General features: G+C 41.0%; 1 protein-coding gene across 9 annotated transcripts in view; it reads right to left on the minus strand.

Annotated features, from left to right (window-relative positions):
* elmo1 (engulfment and cell motility 1 (ced-12 homolog, C. elegans)) overlaps positions 1–24,724 on the minus strand; it is a 267,831-nt gene that overhangs the window by 175,331 nt on the left and 67,776 nt on the right. For 8 of the 9 annotated variants that reach the window (XM_048613453.1, XM_048613493.1, XM_048613463.1 and 5 more), the window contains 3 exons: positions 18,357–18,407; positions 14,851–15,020; positions 7,810–7,845 (listed from right to left, as the gene is read on the minus strand). In XM_048613453.1, coding sequence (XP_048469410.1) covers positions 7,810–7,845; positions 14,851–15,020; positions 18,357–18,407 — 257 coding nt within the window. The remainder of the gene's footprint in view (positions 1–7,809; positions 7,846–14,850; positions 15,021–18,356; positions 18,408–24,724) is intronic. The other variant, XM_048613514.1, reaches the window with a different exon arrangement.

The raw sequence follows: 24,724 nt of genomic DNA on the forward strand, positions 1-24,724 counted from the left end.
GTTTGTCATTTTTATAAATGACCTGGATGAGGGCGTAGAAGGATGGGTTAGTAAATTTGCGGATGACACCAAAGTCAGTGGAGTTGTGGATAGTGGGGAAGGATGTTGCAGGTTACAGAGGGACATAGATAAGCTGCAGAGCTGGGCTGAGAGGTGGCAAATGGAGTTTAATGCGGAAGAGTGTGAGGTGATTCACTTTGGAAGGAGTAACAGGAATACAGAGTACTGGGCTAATGGTAAGATTCTTGGTAGTGTGGATGAGCAGACAGATCTCGGTGTCCATGTGCATAGATCACTGAAAGTTGCCACCCAGGTTGATAGCGTTGTTAAGAAGGCGTACAGTGTGTTAGGTTTTATTGGTAGAGGGATTGAGTTTCGGAGCCATGAGGTCATGTTGCAGCTGTACAAAACTCTGGTGCGGCCGCACTTGGTGTATGGCGTACAGTTCTGGTCGCCGCATTATAGGAAGGATGTGGAAGCATTGGAAAGGGTGCAGAGGAGATTTACCAGAATGTTGCCTGGTATGGAGGGAAGGTCTTATGAGGAAAGGCTGAGGGTTTTGAGGCTGTTTTCGTTAGAGAGAAGAAGGTTAAGAGGTGACTTAATAGAGACATACAAGATGATCAGAGGATTAGATAAGGTGGACAGTGGGAGCCTTTTTCCTCAGATGGTGACGGCTAGCACGAGGGGACATAGCTTTAAATTGAAGGGTGATAGATATAGGACAGATGTTAGAGGTAGGTTCTTTACTCAGAGAGTAGTAAGGGCGTGGAATGCCCTGCGTGCAAAAGTAGTAGACTCGCCGACTTTAAAGGGCATTTAAATGGTCATTGGATAAACATATGGATGATAATGGAATAGTGTAGGTTAGATAGGCTTCAGATTGGTTTCACAGGTCGGTGCAACATCGAGGGCCGAAGGGCCTGTACTGCGCTGTAATGTTCTTTGTTCTATGTTCCCCAGAGACAGGCAAGATTCAAAAGGGACCTGAGGGGGCGACATTTTCACACAGAGGGTGGTGTGCATATGGAACAAGCTGCCTGAGGAAGTGGTAGAACTGGGTACAATGACAATGTTTACAAGACATTTGGACAGAGACATGGATAGGAAAGGTCTAGAGGGCGTGGGCCAAATGCAGATAAATCGGACTAGCTGAGATTAGGAAACCTGGTTGGCCTGGACGAGTTGGGCCAAAGGGCATGTTTCTCTGCTGTATGACTCCATAAAGGCAAAACAGCCTTCAATGATAGAGTCAGAAGCACTGTAAATCTGGACTTCTCATGCTCCATCAGGAAATACTTGAACTTGTTTCACCAACTTGACGCTATCTCACTGCACACACAGGAGCTGCTATGAAAATGAACACAAATTCCTAAAAGCTAAAGTTCTATCCACTCTACAGTCTACAAGATGGTCAAACAGTTCAAACTTAATGGAATAAAATCAGCTTAGAAGCCAACCTCCCCAGCAGGTGAGTGGGAGAAGTAGGAAGGTGAGCAGCACAATGTACTTGACCAGCAGGATCTGTTGTAGGAGTCACTGTTTTCCCAGCATCTCAGAAGGTCATTAAATAAATAGCCAAATCAGATCTCAGCTAGTAACAATTTATACTTAGTTGAATAGACTAAGATTAATATACCTAAGTTAGTTTATGACACAAAACTAGGCATAAGCTGTGAGAAGGACAAAGAGGCTGCAAAGAGATATAGATAAAGCTAAGTGGAGCAGGCAGCATTCAATTTGCTAGAAAGAGAAAAGTAGAATTTGTTTAAAGGCATGTAGTTTCTTAATATTGATGTTCACAGAGACACGATCGCACTCATACAAGGAAAACGGAGTGAGCATAAAGGTACAGCAAGCAATAAAAAAGGCAAATGGAGTGTGGTTTTTATTGCTAGGTGATGGAGTATAGGCAAAAAAGGTGTACAGAGACTGGGTGAGGCAACATCTGACACACTATGTTCATATTTACGGACAGGCGTACTTGCATTGGGAAAGTTCAATAGATTCGTCCTGGGATGAGAGGGTTGTCCTATGGTGAGATGCTCAGTAAATTTGATCTATATTTTTTGGACTTTAGAACGAAGAGAAATGATATAATTCAAATGCCAAGATACAAAGCAGGCATGAAAGGTTCCTTCCCCTCGCTGGGGAATTCAAAGCATGTGGGCAGTCTCAGGATAGGAGATTAATAATTCAGGATTCAAATGATATAGAACTTTTCATTCAAAGCTGTGGTTATTTGGAATCAACAATCCCAAAGGGTTGTTAATGCTTCACCGTTAAGACTAGTCTCTCACAGAATCAAAGGATAAGGAGAATGGGCAAGAAAATGGAGTTGAAGCAGATCAGCCACACATGCACTGAATAGCAGGGGAGGCCTGAGGATTCATACGATCTGCTCCTACATCCATGTCATATATACTGAAAAGGCATTAGTGAATCAGATGGGGTTTTTTTTTAATCTGTATCTGAAATAGATGCAAGAGTCATTTCTGAGATGCTGTAAGATAGGGAAAAAAAAAGCCTAGACAATTAGTCTGGGCATTTTGAGAGTTTTCTGCTTTTTCAGTCACTGCATCATTATGTTCAGCAATATTGTGGTCTTACCACAGAATGACTGCAGAACATTTAATGAAATAGTTTACTATTTGCCAATTCCAAATTCCACATGGCCTTTATTTCAAATGCTCCTTATGGGTTCCCCACCATCACAAAGGCCAATCTATAAATCTATTTGATTCACTCCATGTGGTATTGAGAATGGTCGGGCACACTGAAAATAACAAAGGTTACGGCCCTGACAACTTTGGGGGCATGGTGCTGAAAACTGATGCTTCAGAACTAGTTACACCTCTAGTCAAGCTATTTCACAACAGCTATAGCACTGGAATCTACACAACAAAGCGCAAAATTGTCCAAGTACACACTGTTCACAAAATGCAGGACAATTTCCATGAGCCTCTCCTCAATCACAAGCCCAGTGCCGGAATTTATCACTGACAATGCTTTAGACAAAACTTGCTCATCAATCACCTGATCACTGTGATTGGTTTGCTCACCGAGCTGGTTTGTTAGTTTGCAGATGTTTCATTACCCTGCTAGGTAACATCATCAGTGCAGCCTCCGATGAAGCGCTGTTGTGTTTTCCCGCTTGTTATTTAAACTCTGGGGTCCGTTGGAGTTGATTATCTCATTTCCAGTTTTTCTTTGCAGTGGTGAATATATAGGGTCTAGTTCTACGTGTTTATTGATGGCCTTCTCGATGGAGAACCAGGCCACGAGAAATTCCCATACTTGTTTTTGTTTGGCTTATCCTAGGATCCTGAAATTTTCCCATTCGAACTGGTGGTTCTCCTTATCCGTGTGTATGGAGATGAGTGAGTATTGGTCGTGTCTTTTTGTTACTAGTTAGTGTTCACGTATTCTCGAAGCCAGTTTCCTTCCTGTCTGTCCAATGTAATGTTTGTCGCAGTCCTTGCATGGAATCTTGTATATTACGTTGGTTCTGTCCATTGTGGGAAAGGGGCTTTGGTTCTTGTTAGCAGCGGCGTAGGATTGATGTAGGTTTGTTTGCTGCTCTGATGCCCAGTGTCCTCCGTTTGTGGGTGTTGGGGTGGTTACTGTTGAAATTTAGGATTTGATCCATGTGTGTGATCTTTCTCTATACTTTGGTCAGAAATTCACCGTTGGGCCTGTGTTGTACCATCACATTCAGAAACGGGAGGTGTTTGTTCTTTTTTTCTTCTCTGGTGAATTAGAAGTCAGTGAAAATGTTGTTTATAAGTTGGTGCGTTTCTTCTAGTTTAGTCCATTTGATGATGACGAAAGCGTTGTCCACATATCGGATCCATAGTTTGGGTTGGATTTGCGAAAGGGCCATGCTTTCAAGTCTCTGTATCACTGCTTCTGCTATTAGTCCAAAGATGGGTGACCCCATAGGTATCCCATTGATTTGTTCGTAGATCTGGCCATTAAAAGGTAACATGGATTGTGAGGTATAGGTCCAGTAATGTCAGCATGTCGTCTGTGGAAGATGGTGTTAGTCGGGTCCGGTTCTTTCAGTAATGTTGCTAGTGTTTCTCTTGCTAATGGTATGTCGATCGATGTGACAAAGGACACTGTGGTCTCGTCCTTGTCTAATCTTATGTCTGAGGGTTTTGAGGAGCTCCTGCTGAGGGCATTGAATGTGTTGAGTTATTGACGAGTTTCTTTAGTCTTCGCTGTAATTCTGGCCACTGAGCATCAGAGTAGCACACAAGCCTACATTAACCCTATGTCAACTGCTAACAAGAACCAAGGCCCCTTACCCACTATGGACAGAACCAACGTAATATACAAGATTCCATGCAAGGACTGCAACAAACATTACATTGGACAGACAGGAAAGAAACTGGCTACGAGAATACATGAACACCAACTAGTAACAAAAAGACACGACCTATACTCATTCGTCTCCGTACACACAGACAAGGAGAACCACCAGTTCAATTGGGACAACACCAGGATCCTAGGACAAACCAAACAGAGACAAGCATGGGAATTTCTAGAGGCCTGATTCTCCACCAAGAAGGCCATCAATAAACACGTAGAACTAGACCACCACTGCACACCATACACACCACTGCAAAGAAAATCCAGAAATGAGGTAATCAACTCCAACGGACCCCAGAGTTTAAATAACAAGTGGGAAAACACAACAACGCTTCATCAGAGGCTGCACTGATGATGTTACCTAGCAGGGTAATGAAACGTCTGCAAACTAACGAACCAGCTCGGTGAGTGAACCAACCACAGCATCCACAACCCGAGTTACAAATCTTAAACCTTAAATCACCTGATGCTTATTTTGGGGTCCTCCAGGAATATTCACCTCCAGACCTCATTTACAGCTTTAGTCTAAACATAGACAAAATAAACTGAACTCTCTGAACATCAAGAAAGCATTCAATGGCAGTGTGATGTCAGAGAACCCAGGAAAATTGAAGTCAATGGAAATTAGAGGACACTTTCCACTGGCTTGAATCCTACAACGAAAGATGGTAAAGATAGGAACATTGCTGTAGATGCTCCTCAAGTCAATATCTTAGGCCAAACTATCTTCAATTGCTTGAGTGTCCTTTCTACCAGCATAAGTACAGAACTGGGGCTGCTTGCTAATGACTAGAGAGTCAGTCCCAATTGAATCTCCTGCGACAATCTCATTTCTAAGTGAAGATTGGAGAACATTTAGTTTGGGCCAATTAGTGTCAACTTACATTCATACAACAGAGTTGGCAGGCAATAAGAGAGTGTCTAACCATTCCCTGTTGATATTCATTAGCCTTACCATTGCTTGACCCTGCACCCCTGGCCGGCCAAACCTCACTTCCCAATCAGCATCTTGGGATCAACTCGAACTAGAAACCTAAGTCGAGCCGCCATATTAATAACGTGGCAACCAGAGCAGGAGAGAAGTTGGATATTTTGGAAGAAGGGAGTCACCCCTTGATTGTCCAAAACCTGCCAAGACACAAGGCAGGAGGGTAACAAAGTATATATTATAATTGTCTGGACAATGTAACTCTAACAACACTCAAGGAGCTCAACACCTTCCAGGATAAAGCAGTACACTTCATCAGCACCCCAATGACCACTGCATATCATGGCTGCATTGCACTATCCACAAGGTACACTGTAGTGGTTCCAAACATTCCAATCTTACTACCTTTAGAATCATCCCCTATCCTATCCCTGTAACCCTGCTTTTTCACATGGCTAATCCACCTAGCCTTCATAACCCTGGACACATTAGGCAATTTGGCATGGCCAATTCCCCCTAAGCTGCACATCTTTGAACCTGGGAGGAAACCGGAGTACCCAGAGAAAACCCACACATACACGGGGAGAATGTGTAAACTCCACACAGACAGCAAACCTAGGATGGAATTAAACCCACATCCCTGGCACTGTGAGGCAGCAGTGCTAACCACTGAGCCACTGTGGACCCCACTAAGGATAAGTTCAACTGACATAGGGGACACCACTAACTGCAACTTCCCCTCCAAGTCACAGACCAAGTAGATTTGGAAATATCACTATCTCTTCACCACCCACAGTCCTCTGGGTATTATAACTTTCAGTATGCAATATAAAGATTTCTGATGACAGCAATCTTTTGATCTTATTAATAGGAGTAGCTCAGATATAAAATATTCAGCAAAATTAAAATTCGGAAAGGGGAAGAGGGAGAGGAAGTATTTTATTTGAGAACTTAATACAACCAATATGACTGCAATACTCAACGACAATAGTGTTAAGATCCTCAGTCAGGAAATGTATTCATATAATTAGAATGCACAACGTATTTTTTAAAAAAAAGATAAAATTATTAATTGCAAAGCCACAGGGACCACTTCAACTTCATCAGACAATGAGAGCCTCCAATTACACCTCTTCAAAATTAGGCACCTTTCTGGAAAAGTTTCCCAGGGGAATGACTAATTCAGACTAACGAAGGATACCAGCCCATGCTCATCAGAAAAGTGTTTGGCTGAGTGATTTTAGCTCTATCACATTCGAAAGAGACCATACCTTATTGATGGGCTCCAGATTCTATGTTGAATTTAAGTGCTAGCGTCAAATAACTGGTAATCCATATTATAAAAGACAGTTTACTTCTACATATAGTTCTGAACTTGGCCCCATCATTTCATGGAATCATTCAAAATTGGGTAAAGAGCAGCCACATCAATTTAATACTCCATTTTCACTGAGTATTTTAAATAATCTTTCATTCAATGGTCCTATAAAATCAGGATGACAGTCTTTTGGGTCATTATAATCCAGGCAGCCACTCGACAGACATACTCGAAGTATGTTGTATCATTTCTGCGTGTGAAGCGACAACAATCTGCATTGGTCTTTCATTCAAAAATTCACTCAAAATATGATTAAGGTTTCTGAAAATAGGACATAACCACACGATGGTCTCCCCAAAAACTGCATCCAAGAAATACTACCACTTAAATGAAAGGCTGTTGTAACTCACTGCCACCCATTCATCATCTTAAGGATTGCTCAAATCTCAACACCAGCTATGATGCTTTCTCTGCACACTTTCACAGTGGACTTGCAAAGCAATAACCTTTGCAAATTTAAGACCCTTTCTAATGCCACGGTGAAAGAAGAAATACTGTACATGCATTGGCTCAGCAAGAGCCGAGGATCGTCGCATTAATAATCACAAGGATCTCATTACATTGACTGTCACTAGACAAGCATGTATTTTCATACATCTGTTTCAGAAAGCTTCATAAAATATAATCAAAGCAGAACTAAAACCAACCTGGAGATAGAGAGAGAAGTAAAACACTTCAGGTTTGAATCTTTTACTTGTAATCACATCAATATTTTAATCCATAAAATATGATTTTATAGCTTGGTAATTCAGGATGTTACACTTCAGATAAAATATTTATTGTGTAGCTCAATAATTTTACAAAGCAAGTGGCATTTATTGGTCAGTAAGTGCCTTGATTATTTTAGTTAGTACGCTTTTGGGACTTTTGCAATCTTTATCTGATTCTGGAAACTTGCATTAGGGATGCAGACTGGCAAGGAAAATAAGAGAGTGCAATAAAAAAGGCGCTTTTTAGTGAAAAGAGGAAGAATCATCAAACTGCTCGTTATCACATGCAACACAAAGCACTGCATAGAGCAAGAGGCAACACAGATCAGAGCTGGAAGCATTAGTTGAAAGTGTGAGGGCTTGATTTCCAATCATGCAGTGAAAGAATGCACAAAATCACACTCCATTTGGATTCTTACCATGGCTTCATAATCTTCTGCAGTTTCTGATAACGTCTGTAAAAATTTAAAAACTTGCACATATTACACAGTTCTCTGAAAAGACGCAACTTACATAGACTGGCACTAGGTAGGCTTGTGCCTTCAATTTCCCCCAGGTTACTATTTCAGAAAGGATCAAGAGTTGGAGTTATACTTTAAATGCAAGACAAAAAAGAAATTAAAGGCAAGATCATTTTTATCCAACTGAGGGCAGGATAGTATTTCCACTCTAACCAATATAGGATCTTAGAATCAAAGGCAGTGGTTTGGGCATATAATGGCTCTCCAAAATATACCAGCAAAAGATTTGAGCCGGTAATATTGTTGTATACTGGAACATGAGTAAACATTGTCATACGCCAAATCTACTCTCTCATTAATAGAAATAGTAGGGTTGGGCAAAAATGGGGAGAAGAAAAATATAAATCCAGATCAGCAACATGCTCAAAACCCCACTATACTCATCTGCACAGGAATAAACAAAAATTTTGTAAACTTGAACTGTGTTGTACAAAAGGAGAACATTTGGTCCATGATGCCTGTGATAGCTCTTTGAAAGAGCTATCTTAAAAAAGAAACTCCCTTTTCTTTCCCTGCAGTCTTGCATTCTTTCCCCTGCAAGTATTCATCAACTTTTCTTTTGAAATCACAGGCTTACAGCAAAGGCACTCCAGATTGTAATTCACAGCATGTTCAGAAACAAAAAAGATGCCCTGTTGCTTCTTCTCCCATGGTAACCAACAGTCCAACCAATGGAAATGGTTTCTCTTTAGTTACTCTATCAAAACCCTTTATACACTTGACTAACGTTTTGTCGTACTGTTATCTTTACTGCATCCCTCATCAGGATCGTTGCTGTCAGACAGGTTAACTTGGATAACATTTGACTAAATGCGCTTACATTTTCTTTGAGGGCACAAAAGGCAAATCTTTGGGAAACCCATGCAAATGGCAAAGACTTGGGCAGCTGGTAGCAAGAAAGGCAGAACTGCAGCAGACCTGGTGGACTGAATGTGAATTTGCGGCTGACAGTACCTGTGTGTGATCAACTGTCAGCGAGCAGGCATGTTGGAAGATTCCACCTGTCACGTTAACGGTTAAAAACACACACTGGTCTTACAGGGAATCACATTGAATGTACAACACAAATATAGACATGCGTCCCGCTCAGCCAATGCCAGAGTCTATGAGTGAAGCAAGCCTTATCTAACTAAACATTATCTAACCTTTTCTCCCTCATGTGTTTGTCCAGCTTCCTTTCAAAGGCATATATGTAAGTCATCTCAACTCTAAGGAGTAGCAATTCCCACATTCTCAGATCTCAAAAACATATTGAGTCTTATTCATAATATTCAATCACAGTTTTAAAAACACAAATAATGCAGACGTGAAAATTCATTACTCAAACTAAATATGTCTTTATGTATGTTTTTCACAGGATATGGACGTTGCTGGCTACACGAATATCTATCGCCTAAACCCCCTGCTGCACAAATGTGCACCTCAGGACGAGATTGAAAGTGGTCCAGTTTAGAGTTCATTCAACACACCACAATTTAGTAATCTTCTCGTGGAGAAATGTGAAAATTTCGTTATTATAATGTTATTAGCTCATTTATTTCCAACAATCACAAACTGTGATGGGGCAATTTTTTTTAAACAAGTGCAGCACTGGACCTGCCGTTCCCTGCTCTAACTGTTTTGTGGATATTACAGCACGCAGAGCTCTGCCACAGCTTTCTCGTTCTGCTATATTCCTAAATCTCCGCTTAAATGAACTCCCATGACATCGAACAATCAGTCGCATTCTGTCACTCCAAATTGAGATGGTTGATCAGATAACACAGATATTACTATGTCATGAAACAGAAACCATCGATGTGTCCTTTTCTCCTTGTTACCCTTTCTGGTAATTACTGCAATTGAGAACAAATGTTTGCCAAGGTACAAATGATTTGCTTTACCAATAATAAATTGACAGATTTGGGGATACCTGGACAAGCACTAAGTGTCCAAAGGTAAATACAGAACGTAACATTTGATTAAATCAAGGAATTAAAATATCTGATGATCGTTATCTAAAAAGCAGTGAAAATAAAAAAAGGTCAAAAGCATGAAAATGAGGTCAGGCTGAGTTTTTTCTTTGAATTTCGATAGTCTGAATTCTTGGTCTCCAGAGCCTCAATGATTTTCCTCACTTGCCTCACAGGGATCACTGTCCCCTCCAAAACCCATGCAACCCTTTTACAATTGCAAAAATAAACTTTAATTTGCCCAGTTCACTCGGCACTCAGTTTGCATTCATCATCCATCTCCTACACAGTAAATTCTTCTATTATGCTACAATTAAGAAAACCTCAAAAAAGGGGAAGGAATTTGTGTCAGCACAGAGCAGTTAAAATACAAGAATCAGACTTCAGCTGCCAGTATCCAAACATACAATTTAAATTAACCTTAGCCACCATCAGCCCTTTTCGCAAACATAAATGGCTCCACTTCTGCTGCAGTCAAGCAAAAGGGAAGGAAGTTACTGCTACTTCTTCTTCTAAGCAGAGTGCAGTCATTAAGAAGTTGTAACAATTCATGTGATCTCATTTTCCCTCATGACTGGATGACTTCTTTTGAGAACATGGGGTAGAACAATTACTCCACAAGAGCACAGTGATTTGGTTTTATCCCTTGAAATGTAGTACACTGCATTCACTGCCCACGATGCAATGAGCCTCTATTCAGTCTACAAGCATGACCCTAAGTTTACCTTCACTCGTCATTTCAGCTCTCTACCTTGCTCTCACTCTGACCTCAGTCTGCTAGTGTTCCAAGGAAGCTCAATGACAGCTTTGGGAACATACCACCTTCTGAACTCAACATGCCATGAGATGGTCTACAATTTTAGACTTTAACCTCTGCCTTTTTTTTTACACTGCTTCATTTTGTTGTCATTTCTTTTTTTCGTCTTTCATATTGCATCTGGATAGCTACTACCTTGCCATTCACACCTCAACTGGACACACCTTTTGTTTCTTCACTGTACTCATTAGCATGCCTTTGGGTTTTGTACTAGAAAACCTTCAGTCACAAAGAGTGGAATCTTACAGGGGTCTTCTTGCGGTGAAACATTTGTGGCAGAATCGAACAAGAAGTCTGGCCAGGCCTAACTCAGTGAGGGAACATCTCCCCCCTCTTTTCAATGAATCTGTTCAGAGACGTTATTACATACCTCTGGAGCAGGTAGGGTTTGAAACCAGGTCTTATGATGCAAAGATCAGGACACTACCGCTGCACCACAAGAGTCCCGCCCTCCTCTCTTGTATGCTTTTGTAAAGCGGCAAAACAGGTTTCTCACTAGGCAGCAATGAGTTGCTAATTAAGGGGGAGTCTAACTCATTAAATGCCTTATTATAATAGCACAATTCCACTCAGTAATATTCACCTCCCTATCTTACTAAATGCACCATGCAGGTTAGAGGTCAAACAATCTCAACACGCAAGTCACAGCTGGTACTGGTGACTTCAGCTCATCACAGGGTAAACAGCCTCCACGTTGCTTAACATCAAATAGCACCTCAGAGCATACAGACACCAGCCCCATTCACGCCTCAGGCAACAGTCAAACCCTCACAACCATCACGGTACCTCTTCAATCCACTTGCAGGATGCTCAGGAAGCACAGTCTTGTGTTACAGGGTGCACCAGCAGCTAGCGTTGAAAGGCTGCTGCATGGACACCCGAAAAGTCAGCCTTCCTGCTTCTATGATGTTGCTTGGCCTGCTGTGTTCATCCAGCTCTACACCTTGTTAGTTCAGGGCTGGTGTCTTGCTCTCCTTTCCCACGTAGCTGCATGCTTGCAGCATCCATGCTACACCAGAAAAATCAGCTCAGTCATATAACCAGGCAGCTTGCCTTGCTGCTCAGCAGTCTGCACTCAACTCATTAATAAACCTGAACATTAAAATTGAAATGGCAACAATATTTTTAGTTCATTTTCACTGTTTAGATCCAACAATAAAGTGTTACTTTACAATTCGGCAATATTTAATTAATTAGCAAACCCCTACAATGGTCCTCCACCAAATGTTTTGTGACGGCAAGTGAAGCCAATCTGTTTTAATTATCAGCGCGTTCAGGGACAAAGGCTATGACAAAGTGTGGGTGCACTGGCTTTTGCAGACCACATGGGCACCTAGTGCAAATGCTATGATTAATACAGCATTGCTGTTTCTACAGTTAAACATCCTCATAGAAAGCTGTTTTTTCAGTAATGACATCAATAAAAACAGCCACATTCAACACTGATAATGATATGTGTGTGCATTTGCTGAAAGTGCCTCCATGCCTTGTCGGGATCATTGCTCTGCAGCAGCAGCAAGGTTCATGTCAATTACAACAGTAATACGTATATTTTATGGTATAACTCATTTCTAAACTGGAAAAAATACTTTTGTTGTGTGACAGGAGGTCAATGGGATTTCTATACCATGACAGGCAAAACTGTCGGGTTGAGAATTCTTTCCCCTGAATATATGTCACCATGTGCTCAGTATTTTTTCTCTCCAGGTTGACTATGTTCAATGACCCCAGCGGCCTCCGAATTTGTTAAACTCCATGTCCACGTGTTAACGTAGATTTAGTGAAGGAAGTTTAAAAACATGTCTTTTGCCCTCCCCTCTCTGTACACTGCAAAATTGATTTGTTAATCCATGACCTAGTTTGACAGCTTGACTGTAACGGTCACCCAAGTATGAGAATTGCCAGGCCAAAAGAGATGTACACATTTCACATGGCCTCTGTCAAAACGCACATTTTTACTGCACAGAAATTACCTGCAGCCTCCAATTATCAGCACTGAACACAACATTGAAGGTTAGAACCAATTTGTAACAAGAATCAAGTTACCTCCATAGGAAAGTACAAATGCAGTATGTTTTCTGAAAAAAATGTACAGGAACTGTAAAAGACTTTTCCAGATGTGTTGGTAGTTCCAGAGCGGAATCTGAACTTTTGTCATAAAGGATCCACACTGAGGAAGCTTTCTCCCTCACAACTTTAGGGGATTAAAATCAATCACATTCTGTAGTGTCCCAGGCTCCTCAAACAGCACTGCAGAGATTCAAGGAAGTCCTCAAATCTACTACAGACCATAACTTTGGTTGAAAGGAATCAAAATGGTAGAAGGTGATCTACTTTCAGTTTGTATTATGGCACTAATTGTATCTTAATTGCATTTAAATGCAAGCAGGTTTTAGGCATTAACCTGGGATTCACTTGTCCTTCTATAAACAAGCACAGACTGAAACTGTGGTTACTAGGTCAGAAAATGTATCCTTTCAATGTTTTCAACTTTGCAAATGAAAGCCTATTAAAGTGAGTGAAAGTTAGCTCCAGTTTTATCCCTCAAGAACCGGCTTTCTGGAATGTCATGTCATTTATTAACATCTGGTCACAGTGTTCATTATTATTTGTGACCTAACAATGTCAGCACTGGTTATAATGTTGCAGTCAGTTCTTGAGAAAATCTAGACCACAAATGTCTGAGACACTAAGTAAACCCAATCTATGGTCACACTATTTCTCCCATAAATTTAACACTAACTTGATAAACAACGGCATTAATCCATACTGATACTGGCTACATTAGAATATCATGTGCTGATACGCAGTTGTGTTAAGCTAATGGGGAAGTCTGATTCACTCGCTGCTCTCTGCAGAGAGCTGCATCTAAAGGAAACATAGTCAGTGATAAGGTATAAACACTGGAGGAGTTGATCCTTTAAACTACATTTGATTTTCTGTGCTGTTTTTCAGTGTATCTGAGAAAGGAGTGAATTGACTTCACAATAACAAAAAAAATTAAGCACTTGCGACGGCACATATGACTCAATGCACTTGATCAGTTCCCCTATCACCAGAACCACCCACCAGCAACCTCCGCCGAAGAAAATGCAGACAGCCGCTGTGCATGGCCAGCTCAAATATCAAAACAAACTTGGCTTTTCTTCACAGTCAGATTTTTTTAACTAACTATCAATAATTTTAAAAACATGAAGTTAAAAGATTTTTTAATTTGTTTGGAATTTTCCTTCCTTTGGAAGCCTCAGTGAATCAATGACTCTCATGTGACTGGGATTCTATTCAGCAAAAGGCTATTTTAAAGATACGTATCAATATTAGCTGCAGTGTGGATTTAACAATGAACTGCTGATGTAGGATCACTGACTGGCAGCCCAGACAAACCTCAGGGAATCTGTAATTAACTTGTTGCAGCGAAGGCATTTCAGCTGCTGCTGTAATTTTGGAAAAAGTGTGCCACATCTACTGAGTGGTGTACTGGTTGTGCTACTGGAATAAGAATCCCAAGAGCAAAAATTCAAGTTCCACCATGGGAGCTTGAGCGTTTTAAGTGCTTGACAATGTTCCGATGTAAGGTCACTGGCCTAAAACACTGACTCTGTTCCTCTTTCCAAAGATGCTGCCAGACATGCCCAGTATTATTATCAGCTTCTGCAATAGTCTGTCTTTGTGTTGAGGACTTGACTTCAGCTTAAAAGTCCAAAGACAGGGGCTTATTGTGTTAAAGACATTAACTGGTGATGAGTCTGTGCCCTTAGTCAGTCTGACTGATACATGGCTCCAGGCTATATCAATGTGGTTGATGCTTGACTGGCCATTGTACTGCCTAAACAAGCCGCTCAATCCTACCAGGTACTGAGGGGTAGGTAATAAATGTTGATTTTGTCAGCAACACCCAGAATAAATATAAAAAGAGACAGATTATAAGGGTTATCCTACCCTGCAAAACAAGATTGCAGACTGAAGTCTAGTTGTTTCCAATATTGCCTCCTTATGATTTAAAGTATTAACACAGTAAGACACAGATGTTATGTAACTCCTTCCACCTCCTGCATTACAGAAACACTCACCCTGATCATCACGTTGACAAACTTTTATTTAGCAACCGGTCTCATTCTTCCCACCCAGATGCTCATTTTAATTATACCTGAAAGATGGACAGATACTTACTCAGATCCACTTTCCACCATCTGTGTTAGGAGGGAGATGCCATCGAGGTTAATGAACTCCTGAGCAAAGGTAATGTCGCGGGAATGATTAGCCAAATCTTTCAGCGCTTCTAACTTGGCATCCATGCTGGAAGACTGAATCCTCTCATGCAGCCCCTGTGCTGTTTGAGTCTACACAAAAGACACAGGCCAAAAAAAACACAACAACATGCAGAAAATGTACTGAAAATGAAAACATGACTCTTTGCTGCTCTTCTGAGATTTGAAATGGGACACAGAGACCAGAAAAATTGGCAACCTCTCAGCACCGAAATCAAGTGACCACTATTTACGGCTTAGCCGCAGAAAGCCACAACAGGAAGCTGGCCCAAAAGTAAAGGGTATCACAGGTGAACTCTACCCTACCTTTACCAAACAGTCACAATGCTCAGGAATGGGAATGGAAACCCAAGTAGCTATTCTCTTTACTAACTAGCATGGACACTGACTGTCCAAGAGTAAATACAGTAACAGAATGGTAATTAAAGGCTTTGCATGTGAAAGGATTGGAAACAACACATGGAGAGAAAATGGGAAACTGATCTCTTCGTAGGAATAGGAAGCAAGTCCACCGGGATAGCAATGGGAAATGGGATAAAACGAAGAACTGTGCATGCTGGACGATCTGAAATTAAAACAGAAATTGCTGGCAAAACTCAGTAGGTCTGGCAGCGTTTGTGGAAAGAAAGCAGAATTAACATTTCGAGTCCACTGTCTCTCCGTCAGAAGAGTTCCAAAGAAGAGTCACCAGAGTGGAAACGTTAACTCTGCTTTTGTCCCACAGATTCTGCCAGACATGCTGAGTTTTGCTAGCAATTTCCTTATTTGAATGGAAAACGGGTCCTCGGATAACACCACTGTGGGTAAGAAAGAGAACAGACCTGCGTAGTACCCCACACCCCATCATCCTCAATGTGAGTAAGGCTCAGCTGATAGAACAGTAACCTCAGGAGTGAAAGGTTTGCAGGAAACTCCAGAGACTTGGACACAAAATCTAAGCTGACACGCCAGGGTAATTCTGAGGAAGTACTGCATTATCAGATTCATCAATATTCAAAGGAGACATTAAACTGAAGTTCCACTTGACCTCTCAGGCGGACGTAAAAGATACCATGGCACAAGATGAAGAGAAGGTGCATTTTTCTCTTGTCCTGACCAATAGTTAACCTCAACCAACATCATTTAAATGACATTTATCACATTTGCATATTGTGCAATTGTGTTCAAAGTACCTGCACAGCTGTGACTGCTCTTCAGAAGAACTTCATTGACAATGAAGCACTTTTGCAGCCTGAAGGGCTGCAATTTCTTTCAGGACCTTAGATTAGACAAGGGCCTTACATAAAGCCATATGGTGTATTAAACACTCAGTCTTTGGGGTGAGAGGATAAAGAACTGTGTGATAGATTTAAATATAATAAACCATCATGTTGAGTAATGAGCTGCAGGCCGACATTAAACAAATCTTTCAAGAAAATTGACCTCACCACCAAAAAGATTTAAAAGCACAGGACATCCTACTCATCTTAAAAAGTATTGTATAATTATTATTAATGCCACATGAAAGTTTTGTTTGCCATATATAGGCAAGCACTCAAGATCGTTCTAATAGTTGCCATTTCAGTAAAAGCTGGCAGGTAATGTTCCTGAATCCTGATTCATTCTTAGGAAGAAAATGATCAGCTTTCCCTGTACCGTACTAAAAATTGTTATTGCATTCACGTGATTTTTCAAATATGACAAACAGGAAGTGTTTTTAAAAGAACATTAATGCTGTCATTATCCTGGTTTATACTCCAGTAAATATCCTCCCTCATTAAGTTCCCCTTTCTTCCAAATTCACCTCAATGACAGAATATAGACTTACATTTATGTACAGCCCGTCATAACTTCAGGTCAGCCCAAAGTACTTTACAGACAATGAAGTACTGTTGTAATACAGTCACGGTAATAATAAAATAAAACGAAGCAGCCAGTTGGTACTCGGCAAGATTCCACAAACCATAGCGTGACAGTGACTAGGCAATCTGTTTATAGTGATGTTTTGAAGAATAAACATTGACCTGAGGATATTTCCCTGCTTTTGTTTGAAGTAGAGCCACATAATCTTGAGAGGGCAGAATGGGGTGTGATAAAGGTTCATGATTATTTTTATTATTATTTGGAAACTTGGGCAGTTACAATGGACAGAACCATGTAAAGCTTTAAATTTGATTTGTATTCTTATATCGTGTGGGTTGAGAAGGGAATGGCTTAGTTTTTTTTTAAATTTTGAGAGTGGTACTGTGATGTCTGGAAGTTTGTTTACGTGCAATTAAATCAGAGCATTTAAAAATAAAAGCCCTGCAGTGAATAGTTCAGTGCTTTAGAAAAGCAAGGGCACAACAGAGGAAACAAGCTGTAGCCTAACAACAAAGCAGACTATGACAAAGGGAGACAGAAACAGTTCTGTTTTATCAAGTCAGAAACATCCAGAAGGGTAGCTTCTTTCAGACAGAATTCAGTTATTCAAAGGAAAAATGGTTTCAAGAGCAGCAGTGTAGTTTAGCAGTCTCCAGAACAGTCAGGGCAGGAGAAAAGAAATCCTAAGTGATCCAATGTCAATAAGAGGAAAGCCGCACAAATAGAAAGCTGTGGAAGAAGAATTAAAGGAATCCACGTTAAAAAATAAATGAGCTGAGTTAGCAATTTGTTTAATAGTGTCAGGAAAATATATTATGTAAAGAAGCTGGCATTGAGTGAATGCAGAAGTTTGCCAGAAAGAAACCAAGTATGGTCATGCCAACTGAAAAAAGAACTTAAAAATGGAAAGAGGGTATTCCTTCTCTGAGTTTAAGCATCTATAAGGTTATTGTTGGCATAAAAGGGTTGAATCATTATTTCTGCATTATTTGCAACACAACCATTTAAAATAGCTCTTGCATAATATCAAACAGTTCATATTTGTTTGTTTTTGTGTGCAAGAAGTTTAACAATCTTTTCTTAGAAGCACACCGGCAGCCAATTGTGAATATATTCAGTGACTAACCATCGTAAGAACCAAACTGTAAAAATATAACGCATGGTCTATCAAACTGGGTTTCTCTTTGGAATCTGATGTACCCAGCATTACCATCAGCTGGGATCACAACTAAGGCCTCAGTTTAATGTGTCACATAAGAGATGGCACCTGTGACAGCACAGCGCTCCCTCAGGTAGTGCATTGCACTGTCAGCCTGGATTATATGCTCAAGCCTCAAGTTAAATGGGCAATTTTCAAACTTAAGACAAATAGGCCTTTACCACAATGTAATGACAACTTGCAGCAGCAGCTGACACTGGGCTTCAGTTTTTGGAACCACTTATTTCTCACAACGCAGAGCAGAAAACGCTAAACAAACTAAAAATGTTATATCACCAAATATAAACTTGCAACAACATAAATAAGAAGGGTTATAAAGAAATGTAAATGTCACAAACACTACTTACCGGAGATGCTGCCAATCGAAGGATTGCCCCATTTTTTATTTCATTCCGGTTCTGGAGGATGGACATCCACATGGTTATACATCGTTGGGTTCATTTTACTTCATAAATATGTTCAAATGCTCAATTTGTTTGTTTGTTGCTCTGCCTACCAGTCTATCATTAGCAAACAGTCTCTTTGCAATCAAAATAAATTGGAAACCCAAGAGAATTCAGGGATCATACTGATGAATCCTGAGGCTCTCAATGGGAGTTACCATTCAAACAGCAAAGCACAAACCCATCAACCACCAACTTACTCTGCGAGTGAAGTATAAAGGCTTCACCATGACACCATTGTAGCAGCCACTCATTGGAAGGCATAAACCAAATAACGGACATACAGTTCCCAAAGTTCTCCATTATTGGAGGTTTTCCTCACTGTGCCTGGAAATGGTGCAGATTAATTGATATACAGTCTCTGCCAAGATAAATCAACAACTCCATTATTGTTGCATAAAAAGGAAAGAAAAATCACAGAGCTACAGACCAAAGGTGGGCAAGTGCTGCAACTGCTCCCTGATTCTATGGTCAACATGACTGTCTTTTTCCCAATCAATCAATTCCCATGTCCTTCAATACCCAGCTGTCTCAAGGCAATTTTTTACTGAGTCCATAGCCAAGTGCACCGATGGACAAAAACACACTGTGCCATAGAAGCCAGTGGGAAAAACTGTTTAAATTATCAATTTGTGAAATACAAAATCACTCAAGATTAGAAGCAATCCAATTTAACAATTGAGAACTGGAATCATCCAACTTCAGGACCAAACACTGAAGTACCAAATACCATTTGTACTCCAACAGAATCGAATTGCAATCCTGAGCTAATTCACAAAATGTCTCACATCGAAGGACTGAGTATCTGACAGTGAAAGAATCAAACCCCATTTTTATTTCCATGTTTTTGTCATTGTGATACAGTCGAAGAGATTGGAGATCAGGAAGCTCAGTTTGGGGTCAAACAGGAGACAAGATTATGAACAATCTAGTTCAGAGTTTGGGTGGAGGCGCCGGTGGGTAGAAAATGGAATCAGTGATTAAGGAACAGACTTTGTAACCAGGACTGAAGCCACTGACTTCAGACTTCCCAATTAATCACCACACAGACCTCCTGTTAAGAGCATGCCCTGAACCAGTTTAAATCAAAACCATGTGTACAATAGATATCGAAGGCATTTGTTGGGGGGCAAAGGAAAGAAAGTGTAATTAAAAAGGGAAATATTCTAAATATTACGAGTGATTTAATTATGGTGTAGTCTTATTACCTTGAAGCTAGAACAACGGAAAAAATGGGAGACACATTGGTTTGGTTTTCAAGGCATACACTCGAAAATACATGTGGATGCACGGAAACAAAACGTGTAGTGTGCTACTCACACCACCACATAGCAAACTTCAGCCTTTTTATGGTGAGAAGTTGAAGCAGGTTCTTTGGCAAAACAAGATTTTAAGTTGAGGTAACAAGGTGTAGAGCTGGATGAACACAGCAGGCCAAGCAGCATCAGAGGAGCAAGAAAGCTGACATTTCGGATCTGGATCCTTCTTCAGAAATGGAGGAGGGGAAGGGGATTCTGAAATAGAGAGAGAGAGAAGGGGAGGCGGATAGAAGATGGATAAAGGAGCAGATAGGTGGAGAGGAGGCAGACAGGTCAAAGAGGCAGGGATGGAGCCAGTAAAGGTGAGTGTAGGTGGGGAGTTAGGGAGGGGATAGGTCAGTCCAGGGAGGACGGACAGGTCAAGGAAGCGGGATGAGGCTGGTAGGTAGGAGGTGGGGGTGGGGCTTGAGGTGGGAGGAGTGGATAAGTGGGAGGAAGGACGGAGAGGTTAGGGAAACGGGATCGAGCTGGACTGGTTTTGGGATGGGGTCGGGGGAGAGGAGATTTTGAAGCTTGTGAAGTCCACATCGATACCATTGGGCTGCAGGGTTCCCAAGCGAAATATGAGGTGCTGTTCCTGCAACCTAAATCGCTGCAACTCTGCTGTGTGTATCTTATCCTAAACAACGTGCAGCACCCATCTTCCCCCAATTAATTAAAAGTTCTTGTCTCTTTTGGTCCTTTCCCTCCCCACTCATGGTAAACTCTCTATTCCCCTGCTGATGACCTGTAGGGCACTGCCAAACAACCTTTGCCCTGAACAGACTGACAACTTCGTCATGTTAATCAGCTTTCCACAAACTGAAAACGATTTGAGATGAACTCTGCCTTAATTTTTACTTTAGTTTTCTACTCATCAATAAGTTATGTCATTAATACGTATACTGTGGTATGTCAACATATAAAACTTTTCACTGTATTTTTTTTGTAAAAATACACGTGACAATAAATTGCTATTCTATCCTAACTCCCAAAGAGCTCCCTCCCAAAGCTCTGTCCTTCATTTCTCCTTCAGAAATCTCTGCAGTAAGCCATCTCTATGCCCACATTTTAGGTCACCCCCTCCTGACCTGTTCTCTTAGCTCTGCTAAAGTAGACAGTTGTTACTGATGCAGGGAGACTTGAATGTATTCAATGACAATCATAATCCTCTAATGAACAGGGCCAGAAAAGCAAATAGTTATCAGAAAAATCTTCTGCAAAATAGGCCATAAATAAGGTAGTAGGGAAAATGTGGAACTCACTGCCACAAAGATTAATTGAGGTAAACAGTATAGATATACAAAGGGAAGCTGGATAAATGCCAGGGAGATGTAAAGCAAATGGCATAGAGTTAGGTGAAGTTAAGGTAGGAGGAGAATCATGTGGATCATTAACACTGGCAGAGAGCCATTGGACTGAGTAACCTGCCCGGTGCTGTAAATACTACGTTTGTCTGTTGTCCGTAATACCTCCGAATTATTGAAAGCTCAGAGAAATAAAAGAAACAAATAAAATGATGGAGCTGCTGAATCAGGGCACGCAGAGTCTATATGTTTTTTTGAGCTTCTAAACAATATCATTCCCCTGATTTACAATACAATTTTGCACAGAAGTAATTAATTTGCTGGCATTCTTCGTGAAGTATATGGTTTGTTATCGATCTGAACTTCCTCACTTCAGTACATTTCCTGAAGTTCCTGTTTGTTCCACCAGAGTGCAGCCTTCAACCAGATATGCCCAGCGTAAAAGCTGCACCTAGAGTTTTCCACTGTAAAATCACTAAGAATTATCTGGAAAGAAAATGTTTGCAGATCTAAATGGAAAAGGCAGGGGTGTAACAGCAGGTGAATTGCTTGGTCAGAGGACCAGCACTGACTCAATAAATGACCTCCTTCTGTGCTGTAACCATCCAATCATTCCAATTGTCAATGTGCAATTGTGAGAGATAACCTTCAATTCCAAAAGTGCTCAGGTGAGCAGATAAACTGTTAAATAGCTCTCAACAGTTCTTCAGTGAGTCAGCAATTTTCATTTACACAAATGGACCATTAGTGCAACAAAACGTCCCAATGTATTTCATGGAACATGAACTGACACCAAGGAGAGGAAGTATGTACAGGGCTAGGTAGCTTTTAAAAACAGGTTTCTAAGGGCAGCAAGAGAGAAAGGTAACACTGAGATGTGACAGCAGAGACTGAGACAGTTGAAGGTTGGAACAGCGGGGAGAAGAGTGAGAACAGCAAGAGAACCAGAGAATCATACTGGGGCACAGCAAGTCTCTGAGTACATTAGTCATTTTTTTGCAAAATGCCAGGCACATGAGCTTTTGGTGCTGCTTAAAGTCCCAGTGTCTGAATTCCAGCCCAACAGGGAAGTTAATGATGGCTCAGCTCTGACAGCAAGAAAGACGCCCAGTCTAGATCACCAATTACAAGTGTGCTCACTTACATCCGCTGTTTCCAAAAGCAGCAACAACTAGCTATAATTTCTGGTCCTTATTTTCAAACCCCTGTCTTCACCAGCTCTTCTACGTCAGAAACTGAGGCCATGTCTGCCCTCCTATGTGCAGTGGTGCTATTTTGAAGAAGAGCGGGAGAGTTATGCATAGTGTCCTGATCAATAATTATCCCTCAATCAACATCACAAAAAGATTATCTGGCTGACAGTCGTCATCTGAATGGTACATACTCCATGGCAATACCTCGACGAATCAGAGTCCATGGGCCAATCAATCAGCACTTTATTCTCATTCAGTATGAAATGCTCCTTTTACATAGGCATTCTTACAAATGTCCTGACGAATGCAAGATGCAAAGCTTCTACAAAATGTGTCTTTTTTCATTGATATATAAGTAGCAAGCTGTTGGAGGTGATGCTGAACGATAGGATTTACATGCTTTTGGAGAGGTAAGGATTGATTAGGGATAGTCAGCATGATTTTGTGAGGGAAATCATGTCTGATTTCAGTTTTTTCAGAAAGTAACCAGAAAGATTGATGAGGTCAGAGTGGTAGCTATTGTTTACACGGACTTTAGGAAAGCCTTTGATAAGGTTCTGCATGGCAGGCTAATTACTAAAGTTCGATCACATGGGATTCAGGGTGAGCTTGCCAATTGGATACAAAATTGGCTTGACATTAGGAGACAAAGGGTGGTAGTGGAGGGCTGTTTTTCAGCCTGGAGGCCTGTGACCCACGGAGTCGACTTTTGTTTTTCATTTATATAAATGATTTTAATAGAATATAGGAGGCATGGTTAGTAAGTTTGTGGGTTACAGTGGACAGTGAAGAAGGCTAAGATTACAAGGGGGTTTGATCAACTGGGTCAATGGGCTATGGAGTGGCAAATGGAGTTTAATTTGGATAAATGTGAGGTATTGCATTTTGGTAAATCAAACCAAAAGCAGGACATGTACAATTAATGGTAGGGTCCTGGGCAGTGTTCGAGAACAGACAGACCTACGGATTTGAGTAACATAATTCTTTCAAAGTTGCATCACAGTTAGGCAGGGTAGTTAGGAAGGCATTTTGCATGCTTGCCTTCATTGCTCAGAGAATCGAGTATAGGAGTTGGGACGTCATGTTCAGGTTGCACAGAACACTGATGAGGCCTCTTCTTGAGTACTGTGTGCAGTTCTTGTCGCCCTGTTATAGGGAGGATATTATTAAATTAGAGAGGGTTCAGAAAAGATTTGCCAGGATTGTGCCGGGAATCAACGAATGGAGTTATAAAAGCAAGCTGGGACATTTTTCATTGGAGCGAAGAAGGTTGAGGGGTGACTTTATAAAGGTTTATAAAATCATGAGGGCCATGGATAAGGTGAATAGCAAGGGTCTTTTCTCTATGGTGGGCGAATTCAAAACTAGGGGGCATATTTTTAAGGTAAGAGGAGAAAGTTTTAAAAAAGGACCCAAGGGGCAACTTTTTTTCTTAACACAAAGAGTGGTTCGTTTATGGAATGAACTGCCAGAGGAAGTGACAGGTGCAGGTACAGTTACAACATTTAAGAGACATTTAGTTAAGTACAAGAATAAGACAAGCTTGGAGGGATATGGGCCAAATGCAGGCAAGTTGGACGAGTTTAGTTTCAGAATCCTGGTCAGCATGGGCAAGTTGGGCTGAAGGGACTGTTTCCATGCTGGACGACTCTATGACTCTACATAATCTCTTTTTGTGATGTTCATTGAGGGTAAAATGTTGACCAGAATGCCAAATACTTCAGAATACTATCATTGGATGTATTACCTACAACTTTACTCAAGCGTTTGGTCACTGAGTCAAATTGACTAATCTCCTTGGCACAATGACTTGTATCCTGGGATAGCAGCAGGGCTCATGAACTTCCATAATTCCACAGATTATATAAGAGGTCTTATAGATTGAAAAGGAGAAAATATAAGCCGCCCAATTAAGAAAGCAGTGTGAGGATGTAAAGGCCATATATTTTTATTGCCTTTACAATGTGGACTGTGGACTGAAAAGGAAGATCCTGATGTAAAGCAAAAAGGCTGTGCAAAGAGATGGCTGCAGTGTTTTTTTTATAAAAATTGGCATGGATTTCCCAATGCCATACAGTTGATACAAGCTAACAGAAAGAAGCCGTGCATGGGAACCCTGCAGAATCAACAGCACATCAGACTACAAAGGATTTTCCCAAGAAATTGAAGATTCCCCTACATTTAGAATGTTCCAAAAATGTCCATTTAAGTTGGAGGATTTGGTTCACCTGAAATTAAGTAAAATAGTTACTCAGGCAGAAAGACCATTAAATTCATGGTCTAACACCATACCTACCTCACACGCTCAACTACCCCTCTAGGCTGACCACTTACACTTTCCGCAGGCCCTGACCTGATAACCCAGGACCTGAGCTCCCTTCTCCTGCTCTCCTCCCCACTTAGTCCCTTCTAAACCCCCAACCACCCATTAACCCCAGCTTGAAATGAACCAAAGCTGGATCAGATTCCCCAAC

This window comes from Rhincodon typus, chromosome 2 (genome assembly GCF_021869965.1).
Source record: "Rhincodon typus isolate 14 chromosome 2, sRhiTyp1.1, whole genome shotgun sequence".
Classification (NCBI taxonomy): Eukaryota; Metazoa; Chordata; class Chondrichthyes; order Orectolobiformes; family Rhincodontidae; genus Rhincodon; species Rhincodon typus.